The 12,903-nt window shown below is 34.9% G+C and overlaps 2 protein-coding genes across 3 annotated transcripts; one reads left to right on the top strand and one right to left on the bottom strand.

The window, feature by feature from the left end:
- Positions 1-788: 788 nt before the first annotated feature.
- Positions 789-3,590, top strand: LOC118058045 (receptor-like protein 9DC3). The gene is made up of 2 exons (XM_073403678.1): positions 789-1,895; positions 2,442-3,590. The coding sequence occupies exons 1-2, from the start codon at positions 789-791 to the stop codon at positions 3,588-3,590; spliced, it is 2,256 nt and encodes a 751-aa protein (XP_073259779.1).
- Positions 3,591-6,406: 2,816 nt separating this feature from the next.
- Positions 6,407-10,016, bottom strand: LOC118058048 (uncharacterized). Of its 2 annotated transcripts, none has more exons than XR_012167569.1 (3): positions 9,623-10,016; positions 7,508-7,646; positions 6,407-6,950 (listed from the first exon to the last, which is right to left on the bottom strand). XR_012167569.1 is itself a non-coding variant. In XM_035070765.2 (3 exons), the coding sequence occupies exons 1-3, from the start codon at positions 9,797-9,799 to the stop codon at positions 6,877-6,879; spliced, it is 471 nt and encodes a 156-aa protein (XP_034926656.1). In that variant the 5' UTR covers positions 9,800-10,016; the 3' UTR covers positions 6,415-6,876. The 2 variants fall into 2 exon arrangements, 1 of the variants encoding a protein (XP_034926656.1); XM_035070765.2 differs by having other exon boundaries at positions 6,415-6,950; positions 7,508-7,727.
- Positions 10,017-12,903: the final 2,887 nt, after the last annotated feature.

Raw genomic sequence — 12,903 nt, 5'->3', positions numbered from 1 at the left:
CTCTTCTTTTAGCAAATTTTCATAGACTTGCTGCACATCACTCGCATGGGTTTGATCTCAACAAAAATGTCAATTTTGGAAATTAAGTAATATTGCCGTGTTTCCAACACTCCTGTTTAGTCATCAAGTAATTAAGGGAGCAGATATTGCCTTGCGAGGAAATATTTGCAATTGAATAATTCAACCCTCAGTTCCATATTCAGCACCACGTGAAGATTGGACAATATCCTTACATCCAAGTTCCGATCGACGACTTGGAGGCAACGGACAAATCACAAAATAAAGTGTTGACGACCAATCCCACATTTCATCCAAGTTCTGATCTTATTATAAATATTTCATAATTAATTAAATATTTCATATTTCCTAAATATTTATTTTTTTTATATTCTTACTATACTAATGTTAAAAAAATCTAAAAAAAAATAATATTAAATATATTTTTAATTAGAAAACACCTTAATTGTTACACACAATTAAGGAGTACTTTTGGGCAAGGAGAAACGGGATATAAGTGCAAAGTCATTAGCGCCCCCATTGCTTTGCGTAATTATTACTTTGCCAATAAACAGCAATTCAGTTTGCACAATTTGAAGTCAACATGGAATCTTTTAATATACTTTGCCGCGTTTCACTCACTCACTCACTCTTGTTTCGTCTTTACATGTTTTAATATGTCAGTCAGTATACAATCTAAGATTACTTTGTCTATAAATACTGCTAACAATGTCTTTCTTCATTCCTCATCCCTCCCAAATATACTCTGAATCCTGTAAGGCCAGCCAAAAATGGGGTTTTCACCGCCGTCCCTCTCTTTCATTCTGTTTCTCTTCCATTTCCTTTCAACAATTTCTTCATCTCATTTTTGTGCTCCTGACCAAAGTCTTTCTTTGCTCCAATTCAAAGAATCCTTTTCCATTAATAGCTCTGCTTCATGGCGTTACCAGCATCCCAAGACAGAGTCGTGGAAAGAGGGTACAAACTGCTGCTTGTGGGATGGGGTCTCTTGTGACCTGAAAACCGGACATGTCACTGCACTGGACCTCTCATGCAGCATGCTTTTTGGCACCCTCCATCCCAATAGCACCCTCTTCTCCCTGCATCATCTTCAAAAGCTCGACCTCTCTGACAATGATTTCCAAAACTCCCATATTTCTTCTCGATTTAGCCAGTTCTCCAATCTGACACATCTTAACCTAAGTTTCTCAGTCTTTGCAGGTCAAGTTCCGTCGGAAATCTCTCATCTCTCCAAATTGGTTTCACTTGATCTATCTGACAATGACTATCTGAGTCTAGAACCAATTTCTTTTGACAAGCTTGTTCAAAACCTAACCAAGCTTAGAGAACTTGATTTGAGTCGGGTAAACATGTCACTAGTTGTTCCCGTTTCCGTGATGAATCTGTCTTCTTCTCTGTCATCGCTCAAACTCAATTACTGTAGATTGCAAGGAAAACTCCCATCCTCAATGGGGAAATTTAAGCACCTGCAGTACTTGGGTCTTGGAGGGAACAATCTTACTAGTCCAATTCCATATGATTTTGATCAACTCACTGAGTTGGTTTCACTTAGTCTCTCTGACAATGACTATCTGAGTCCAGAACCAATTTCTTTTGACAAGCTTGTTCGAAACCTAACCAAGCTAAGATATCTCGCTTTAGGTTCTGTAAATATGTCTCTGGTTGCACCTAATTCCTTGACGAATCTGTCCTCTTCTTTGTCATCTCTTTTCCTCAGTGGTTGTGGATTGCAGGGGAAGTTCCCGGATAACATCTTTCTCCTACCAAACCTTGAATCACTGGATCTGTCATACAACGAAGGCCTCACTGGCTCTTTTCCTTCGTCTAATTTGAGTAATGTCCTCTCTCTGTTGGATCTTTCTAATACAAGAATTTCAGTTTATTTAGAAAACAACTTAATCAGTAATCTAAAGTCATTAGAATATATGTCTCTTCGTAATTCTAACATTATAAGGTCAGATCTAGCCCTACTTGGTAATCTCGTAAACCTCATTTTTTTAGATCTCTCAAATAATAATTTAAGCGGTCACATCTCATTTTCACTTGAAAACCTAATTAATCTTTCAAGTTTAGATTTATCCAATAATCAACTAGTAGGCCCTATCCATTCTCAATTAAATATCCTTTTAAATTTAGAGAGTTTAAGTTTATATGGTAACTTGTTCAATGGAACAATACCATCCTTTTTGCTTGCTCTTCCTTCTTTACAATATCTTGACCTTCATAACAATAATCTCATAGGCAATATAAGTGAACTCCAACACAATTCATTAACTTATCTTGATTTGAGCAATAACCACTTGCATGGTACAATCCCAAGTTCAATTTTCAAACAACAGAACTTGAAAGTCCTTATTCTTGCATCCAATAGTAAATTGACAGGTGAGATTTCTTCTTCTATTTGCAAACTGAGATTACTTCAGGTCCTGGACTTGTCCAACAACAGCTTAAGTGGTTCTACGCCACTATGTTTGGCGAACTTCAGCAACATGCTCTCGGTATTGCATCTAGGCATGAACAATCTTCAAGGCACCATCCCTTCAACATTTTCAAAGGATAATAGCTTGGAATATCTCAACCTCAATGGAAATGAATTAGAAGGCAAAATATCACCGTCTATCATCAACTGCACAATGTTGGAAGTTCTTGATCTTGGCAACAATAAGATTGAGGATGCATTTCCCTACTTTTTAGAAACGCTTCCACAGCTGAAAATTCTTGTCCTAAAATCCAATAAACTCCAAGGTCTTGTGAAGGGTCCGACTTCGTATAATTCCTTCTCTAAATTACAGATTTTTGACATCTCTGACAATTATTTTAGTGGGTCATTGCCAACTGGGTATTTCAATAGTCTTGAAGCAATGATGGCCTCCGATCAAAACATGACTTACATGAGAGCAAGAAATTACTCTAGCTATGTCTATTCCATAGAAATGACATGGAAAGGTGTAGAAATTGAGCTTCTCAAGATACAAAGTACCATCAGAGTACTCGATTTGTCAAATAACAATTTCACGGGAGGAATTCCAAAGGTGATCGGAAAGCTTAAAGCACTCCAACAACTCAACCTCTCTCATAATTCCCTTACAGGTCATATCCAATCATCATTGGGAATTTTGGCCAATTTGGAATCATTAGATCTATCTTCAAATTTGCTTACCGGAAGGATTCCAATGGAGCTGGAGGGTCTAACATTTCTTGCAATCCTAAACCTTTCACATAACCAACTGGAGGGGCCAATACCAAGTGGAGAGCAATTCAACACCTTTAATGCAAGCTCATTTGAAGGAAACTTGGGTTTATGTGGATTTCAAGTACTAAAAGAGTGCTATGGTGATGAAGCACCATCATTGCCGCCATCATTGCCTCCATCAAGCTTTAATGAAGGAGATGATTCAACATTGTTTGGAGATGGATTTGGATGGAAAGCTGTGACAATGGGGTATGGATGTGGGTTTGTGTTCGGAGTTGCAACGGGATACATTATGTTTAGAACAAAAAAACTTTCATGGTTTCTTAGGATGGTTGAAGATAAATGGAATTACGAGGTTAGTTGGGCGTTACTTCTATGAAAAAAGAATCCATGTATATAACAGGTTTGTATTAATTGGGAGTATTTTGAAAGTTATAGAGTTATGAACAGATTGAAGCAATTCCTGTAAATTTAAAAGAACACTTGGACTGACAGATTCTGTTATCACACCAGCTGCAATATTTGCAAGTAAAATAGAGTAATTCTGGTGACTTGTAAGACATTAATGACTATCATCTCAACAGGTACAAACAATGTTCTAAAGCATTTTTTATATCTAAAGCAAAAGAAAAGCAACATAGGTTTATACAAATGCAGGGAAAACATTAAACATTAAAATAATTTTTTGTAAGATATTATCACACTTTCACAAATCTTACAGTAAACACATTGCAAGTCACTGTATAAGAAGACCGCACAAATGCAGCTTGTTTCAAGACTAAGAACTCACGATCTGTAGTACGAAGCTGCCCCAGAAAACTGTCAACCTCATCCATAAATATAATAGCAGGCTGAAGTTTATAAGTCAGGCTAAAAACAGCAGCAACTGCAACAGCATAGAAGAGAATCAACAGCAGTCAGATTATGAAAACTTCGATAGGAGCAAAAAAGCAACTATGCAGACTTAGTTAATTACTTCTAAAACTGTTTCTAGTCAGCACAGAACCAACAAGATTTGCATGGATTTAGATGCATAAAAGAATGAAATGAGGGATGGTTTCAACACAAAGATGTAGTTGCAAAATACAGTAATGACCACTTTCACAATTGCCATTCAGTTGCTTTTGCTATATCCCTGATGCAGGATACATAGAAATACCACGCAGCAACAAAAATACCAATATTGTGATCATTTCACAGTCTCATTTATCGGAGTAAGATCCATTAAATAAGCAAGCTACAGTGCCCTGTTTCTTAAAGTTAATAGAGCATCCAACAAAATCTTGTTGCTAATAAAGATCTTCAATAAGGACAAGTTAGGAATGTTCAATCTAGTTAAGAATGTTCACAAAGTACTACGTTGCTTTAATTATCAGAGAGGTCCATATAACAATACCCCCTTTTGTGGACCAAGAAGTTTCCCATGTGAGAAGAGCTCAGGTTTCCGCAGGTGAAGAATCACCAGTTCATACAAAGCTTGCTTGACAGATTCTAATCCTCCAATTAATTTAAATTCCACATCTATGTGATCAGGATTTATAACATCACATGCTATGACATCCTGTTCAAAAATAAAAATGCTTTATAAGTGAAATAATGCTTAACACACATACAATAACATTGCTAAAATTGCTAAGAAACTATACCATTCCAGTTTAGACCCACTCCAAATACTTTTGACTACGGTGTTCGTATAATTAGAAATTTTAGTTTCCAAGAAACAAAAAGCTTCAATATCATTGGAACTAACATACTTTTGCGCAGCCCCTCTTCTACAAAGACTGCCTAAATCTCTATAATTCCATGGTAGCATCTGCTTAAGATTAGAACAAAACTCATAAACTGGGCACCAGAGCAAGAACTTAGAGGGAGTCCAACCATTCCTTCTATTTCGTATCAATCTGCCTCCGAATATGTTCAGCAACCAAACCATCATTTGTATCTCTATGAATCCCTAAAACCTTGCCAAGGTGATGTGTAGCTGCCACCTCTCGTTCAGAGCTATAGCTATTGTGGGTTCAGTACAAGTTGCCAAATTTTCCAACCTTCCATTGACATTGGCAAGAGTAGAGTCCATAGAGTTGTCACTAACCTCCTTATCCATCTCTGTCAAAGTGCCTCTGGCATTCAGAAACCTAACCTTATACTTTTTCCTCCTTGAAACAATTCCTAATGATACCTGAGAACGATCCTGTTTCCCTCTGTCCAATACTCTTGTTTAGTCATCAACTAGTTAAGGGAGCTCTCCTTGCGTGGAAATATCCAGCAAAAATCTGTATCAAGGGTTGCAATATTGCCTTTTGTTGGCATGGAGTTTTATAGAAGACGAGGACGAGTGGTAGAAGTCCCCAGAAACGTACACTTCCCATCAGACGAGCTGCAAAGGAAGAGCACAAACTGTATCTATTAGCAGATATTCATTGCTATTTTCTAAGCTATGAAATGCTTTTCTTCTTCTGGGAAACATATAAATTGCTTAACCCTTCAAGTAAACAGTCACGTATTCTTGTTAATAATAGCAAGAATAATCTATCAGTACATGTGAAGGGGGATTCAATTAGTATTAAATTTATAAGCCAGCAAGGAATAATAACGGGGTAGATGTCCCCGAGAACAGCTGCTATCAAACGAGCTACAAAGAAAGTTCTAATTAGAGCATGAACTGTATCTATTAGCACAAAGACTTGCTGCAAAAATGTTAATTTTGGAAATTAATGCTACCGACGCTCACAGCTCTCCTTGTGTGGAGGTATTGTGGAGGTATTTGCAAGTGAACCTTCACTTCCATATTTAGCACCACACGAAGAGTGGACAATATCTATACATCCAAGTTCAGAAGACTTGGAGATCAAGGACAGACCAAATGAAGATTGCTTCTTCCTTGTTGATGCTGAAAGAGAAAGACCTTTTAGGAGGACCGATCCCACAGCATCTTGAGTGCAAGAACATTCAAACTCCATTCTCCATTGTTTGTCAGTTTTCTAGTAACGGTTCAACAAAACTATTGCCAGAACGTGTTGACTGGATTGGATTGAAGTCGACATAAGAAGGCGAGGATGACTCTTTAACTCTGCTGTGAGTAAACTAAGAGTGTAAATCATCAAGAAGTTTTCTTCCTATGTATTGAGGATTTTGTGGCTTGAATTTCTTGGAAATTATATTTTAGTGGGCAAAGCAATCTTCGCATAAATCTCATTGCTAAAATACAATTTGGAAAAGCTTCTCTAAACATTCAAATTAAGCTGTCACGATTTTTAAACTGTTCTACATTACCGAGCGCACACAAAGAGTAATTTTGGGTCACGAGAAACGATATATAAGTGCAAAGTCTTTAGTGCCCCCATTGCTTTGGCGCACGTATTACTCACTCTTGTACTTGAGATTTGGTCGGTCAGTGACTTCGATTTCGTCGGTATACAACCTAAGATTGCTTTGTCTATAAATATACTACTAAATATACAAACAATGCCTTTCTTTATTCCTCATCTCTCCCAAATATACTAAATCCTGTAAGGCCAAACATGGGGTTTTCACCACCGTCCCTCTCTTTCATTCTGTTTCTCTTCCATTTCCTTTCAACAATTTCTTCATCTCATTTTTGTGCTCATGACCAAAGTCTTTCTTTGCTCCGATTCAAAGAATCCTTTTCCTTTAATAGCTCTGCTTCATGGAATTGCCAGCATCCCAAGACAGAGTCGTGGAAAGAGGGTACAGATTGCTGCTTGTGGGATGGGGTGACCTGTGGAATGCAAACCGGACATGTAACTGGGCTTAACCTTGCTTGGATTCAGGTGCAGAAAAGAATGTAATGAGGGATGGTTTCAACACAAAGATGTAGTTGCAAAATACAGTAATGACCACTTTCACAATTGCAAGAGTGCATGCCATTCAGTTACTTCTGTTATATCCCTGATGCAGGATATATAAAAATACCACACAGCAACAAAAATACCAATATTTTGATCATTTCACAAGCTCATTCATCGGAGTAAGATCCATTAGATAAGCAAGCTACAGTGCCCTGTTTATTAAAGCTAATAGACCATTCAAAATAATCTTGCTGCTAATAAAGATCTTCAAAAAGGACAAGTTAGGAATGTTCAATCTTAGTTAAGAATGTTCACAAAGTACTACCTTGCTTCTATTATCAAAGTGAAACTAAATTTCACTCAACAGAGTCGGTGGGTGACAGCAAGTTTTAGAATAACAAGGCAATAATCTTAAATCATCATTGTTTTGCTAAATGCAAGACAGCTCAAGCAAATGAGAGGCGATTCAAATGCGATCTATACTCACCGAGCTTTTGTGCATCGCCGAACCACTTGCTCATCAGATTAGAGATCCTTGTATTTATAAAAACAGCTCCAAACTCTCTGATAATAGCTTTTGCACGCATAGTCTTCCCGGTGCCTGGAGGTCCATATAACAATACCCCCTTTTGTGGACCAAGAAGTTTCTCATGTGAGAAGAGCTCAGGTTTCCGCAGAGGAAGAATCACCAGTTCATACAAAGCTTGCTTGATAGATTCCAATCGTCCAATTGAAAAATAAAAATATACAATTGCAGCATATTGATAAACCATTAAACCGACCATAAATTTTAAAGCCTCTATTCCAATCAATTATATTTTCACATGAGAACATGGCCATATTGGATAGTGTTTAGAGGATAGGCTTGATTGTTACGAAGCAGTTTAAATCTTCCACAAAGCAATTGCCATCAGAAGGCTTCATAATGGAAAATTTGGTGTTCCATCCAAATTTCATTAGGCATAGAAAGAACAAATATCTATGTTTCCCAGTTATAGCAATCATATTGGTTCAAGGCCAAGTCTTCAAATTTAATTTCTTCCTACTACGAACCTGTCAAGTCAGTCACGCACGAGGCTATTACTGAACATAGCAGCCATCTGCGTTCACATAGTATCATTTTCAAAAAAGGTGGACTCATATAAATTTACCTAATAATCATGTGCCATTAGTTTATGATATAGAAGAGACTCCAATATACTCCATTTGATGGATATTTTCATGTATTCAGTTGACGTTAGAAACTTTGAGCATTTGTTGCTTGGTAGCAGCCAACAAATTATAGACGGCCTAGAAAACAAATGGCACGTTTGAAGACACCAGGAAATATTATAACGGTTTATGGTTGTATAAACAATGACAACAGTACTATAGCACCAACCCAAGGTCAACACAATAGTACAAAAGTTCCAATATATCAGAAACGAACTTGGTCTCCAGTTTCCACCAACCAAAAATAACTCCATCCATCCAACAAAACTTGAAATTTAATCATATCCCATTCAGCATGAGCAATCACTCCCCAACATCCCCAAAACTGATGGAAGCACCTATCTTCACCAAAACACCCTAATTCTCCAATCACTGTTCCCTACAATAACCCACCAAACCACACACATCCCTTATTGAAGTCTTACCCTTATGGTCCTCATCCTATTCTCACACAAAATTCAAAATTCTAGCGAATAAATGACAACTCAAGCATGCTATAACATCGACCCAGAGGCCTAAACTCCAGCACTCCAGTACAAAAGCTCAATATACAACTCAATCAGAATTGAACTTAGTTTCTACCATCACAAAACAACTTCATGCATCCCAGCAGAACTGGAAACTTAAACACACCCTATTCAGCACAAGGAGTCACTCCCCACCGTTCCAAAAACTGATTAAATTACCTATCTTCACTAAACCACCAAGATCCCTCATCGCAATCTTAATCTCATGGCCCCCATCTCCATTGTCACGCAAGAATTTGAACTTTTCATCAACCAAGAGGCCTAAGCTCCAACCCATCAGTTGAAAAGTTCAACAAATAACTCAATCTGAAATGAACTTAGTTTCAACTACCAAAAAGAAACTTCATCCATCACAACAAAACTGGAAACTTAATCCCATTCCATTTCGCACAAGCAATCACTCCCTCATATCCCAAACAACGATTAAAGCACCTATCTACATCAAAACACCCAGACCCCCCCCCCAATCCCTATTCCCTACAATAAACCACCCACATCCCTTATTGCAATATCAACCTCAACACCACTATCACAAACAAAACTCAAACTTTTGCAGATAAATGACAATTCAAGCATATAATAAAACCAAAAGCACATAATAAAAACAAAGCCTATATGCCATTAACTAACCCTATAATCCAAATTCACAAAATTCTTCGTTTCATTATCTGACCATATAACCAAAATTCACAGAATCCTCCAGAAAACAATAAACCAAAACAAACCTAAATTCCATTAATTACCCCTAGAACCAAGATTCACATAATCCTCTAAAACCAAAAAAAAAAAGAAGCCTAAATCAAAAAATGCAAAAAAAATCCAATCTTTTCTACAAAAATAGAAACTTTGACACACACACACACCTCATAAGGGTTTGTTTGGATAAAGGGACGACCCAAATGCTTAGTGATTTCTTTCTTATGTTCAAGGGCTTTCTTTGATGCTTCACGATTCGAATCAGGTTTCCGGAGCTCAGCAAACAATACCAAACACCTTAAAGCTGCACTTGCTACATATAACACTGGTTCTTGCAAAAACATGGTCTCTGAGACTCTGACGAAACCCCCTCTGATTTTGTATTTGTGTTTAAAGTACAGTGATCTCCTTGGGTTGGAGTTCTTTTTGGGTGGTTTGTTAGGGTTGTGTCGTAAATTTATGTGCTATTAGACCTGGTGGTGGCAGTTAGGGTTTGAGCTATGTTGGGTGGTTAGGGTTGGGCTGGGAAAGGACAAGATGAATTTTTGGGGAGAATCCTCAGTAAAGCCAAGCTCTCTTTCTACTTCCAGGATTAGGCAATATTTATTTTTTTAAAATTAATTTTTAAATTTTTTTGTGTTTATTTATCATTAGTAAAGTTGATTAACGAAAAACACTTTTTAATCAAAGAAAAATTTAGCTTGATTTTTAGAAAAGTGTTTTTCAAAAAAATTTAGGCGGAAAATACTTTCTAGAAGTTATGAAAAATTTAGAAATGTCCTATTATTTGCTGATTATATTAAATTTGATTCTCAAACTTTTAATAGCTATATATATTTCATTTTGAATATTTATTTTTTAATTTCATCTATTAAAATTTAATTTTTATATTAATTTTAATCCTCGTTTTTATAATTGTTATTTACTTTTCCCTTATCATTTTTTTATTGAAATTTTTCATCTATCAAATTTAATCCTTATTATTTTTATTGTTACTTATTTTATTTGAAATAATTTATGAAATGTTAATTATTATTATTTTAATTTCTTCATCTTTTATCTTTTTCATTTTTTAAATTTGATTTTTATTATTTTGATTATTATTTATTTTATTTGAGATAATTTATAAAATTATATTTTTTTTTTCAATTTCATTTTCATTCAACTTTTTAATTTGTAAGATTTGTTTCTCATTATTTTAATAAACTTGAGAAAAATAAAACATTAATAAGTTATTTTTACAGTTCATTTTCCATGACATAATCAAACACTGGAAAGTGTTTTTCAACTTATTTTTCATTACACTACCAAATATCAGAAAATAATTCACTTTCTCTGAATTCATTTTCCAAAAAAAAACTACTTTCCAGCAAACAAACGAGGCTTTAATGAAGTTTCCTTAAAAGCCTTGGGATGAATTAGTAATAATAATAATAAATAATAATAATAATAATAATAATAATACTTTTATAAAAAGAAATGATATAAGGCCAAATTTAATTTTAATCAACTAGGCTATATTTACCAAACCCAATGTATATCATTTATGGTATGGAAATTTTCTAGAATTCCATAGAAATCATATTATAAATAATAAAAAATTACAATTGACTTTCCATGTGGTTCTGGTAATCAATTTTCTTTGAACAACTTGATCTCAAGAGAAAAAACACATATGTACCCATTTATCATTTATGTAACATTTTTTTTATAGTTTTGGTTACAATTTTTTTTACAGTCTGCCAGCAGGGATGAAACGGGACAAAAAGAAATTAATCTCTAGAATAATTTGATAATGAATTTATGTAGTTTTAAAATAAAAAGGTATATGGAAACATATCTCATTTGCCCCGCTATCTCTATTTTTTTATATATAGATATAATATACATACTTTAATATTTATAAAATTATCCAAAACACTCCCGAGACATAAATTATTATTAATTACAATAATATAATTATTATATATTGTCCCTTGTTTATTTTATCCTTTGTCTTTACTTCAAGGGTAAGGTAGTATTTTTACCATGATATAAATATCATTTAAGAATTGCGCAGAGTTATTTTGATAATTGTATTTTTTTAATGCACATAAAAATTACTAATTTAACCCTTAAATAAAATAATTCAATGCTTTTTGCACAAGGATGTTTTTGTATTTTAATTTTTTATAGAACAATTGAATTACTCCATTGTCAATACAATTTTTATTTTTTAACCTTGGCTTTAGGGATTTAGTTGTAATTTCACTGTGGTTTATTTGTTAATATTATTTAGTCCAAAGGACATTTTCAATATTTTCAACTTCTAGCAGTGCCCATGGTTGACTCGAGCGGTTGCAGCCGTGATTCTGCAACATCATTTCATTCATCTTGACATTCTTTTTCTTTTTGGATGACGCGTGTATTGTGGTTCGACGTGATTTGACTGAAATTATTTTTCTTTCTTTTTTTTTCTTTTCTTTTACTCTTTTTTCTTTCTCGGATTGCATGCTGGCAATAAAAAAATTCATTCCAGTCCTTCAATTTATTTCTTCTTTTGATTCAGTCCCTCTTCTCTTATTTGTAATTATTTTATTTACATTGATTATTTCTAATTGGATTTTATTTTATATTTTATTTCTGGTCATTTGAGTTTTTTAATTTTGTTGTCAAATTTGATCCTTATTATTTTAATTTCTATTTGTTTTTTAATCATTTTCTTGATTGATTTACTCTTTTACAATTTCACCCCTATGTATTTATTTTCATAGGGTGAAAAGTGGTGGTGATAAGTCAACGAGACGAGGATCAAAATTATGAACCTGACATCTGTTCAAATGTATAGCAGCCATCGTTGGAGTTCTGATGAGTGTTGTACTACAACGCAGCCTTGCCTTGTACTTCTTTGCAGTACATAGAAAATGCTGGTGGGTGGGCTGGTGGTGCTTGAATTTAGTATAAATAAGAAAAACAATTGCTGTGTTTTTTTGCCATATAAGAAGCTTGGGTTTTTGTTCTCTTGGCCTGACATTTAATGCTCTTGATTATTGCTTTGGAAGAAGCAATATTTATGGTTTTTGGGTTTTTCTTGAAGGCCTCGAATCAAGTTCGTCTGCTGTCGTCTGTTTTTCTTGGAGAGTTTCCTTAAGTCATCTTAGAGGCTGGCCCTTGCCCATGTGTTGATTTGAATGTTTTGTTGTCTTTCTGAAGGAAGCTATATGCTCTTGCATCTACTTGTATTGATTGATGGAGACTTGTTAGTAGTTGACTGAGGAAGTTGGATTCTTCGTGTGCTTTTTGAAGCTGTGGTCGAAAGAAGAAGAGGAGCAAGAAAAAAGGAGGAGGCTTATAAGGTAATATAACTCGTGACGTTTTGTTTTTATTCAATTTTTTGTAGTTTTATCAGATTTTCTTGATGTGTGTTTAGCTTCTATAAATCATTCTATTGGATTCAAGATGATGAGTT

Source organism: Populus alba, chromosome 12 (assembly GCF_005239225.2).
Source record: "Populus alba chromosome 12, ASM523922v2, whole genome shotgun sequence".
In the NCBI taxonomy this organism is placed as follows: Eukaryota; Viridiplantae; Streptophyta; class Magnoliopsida; order Malpighiales; family Salicaceae; genus Populus; species Populus alba.
Note: the sequence above shows the minus strand (reverse complement) of the source record. Positions and strands in the feature narration are given on the sequence as shown.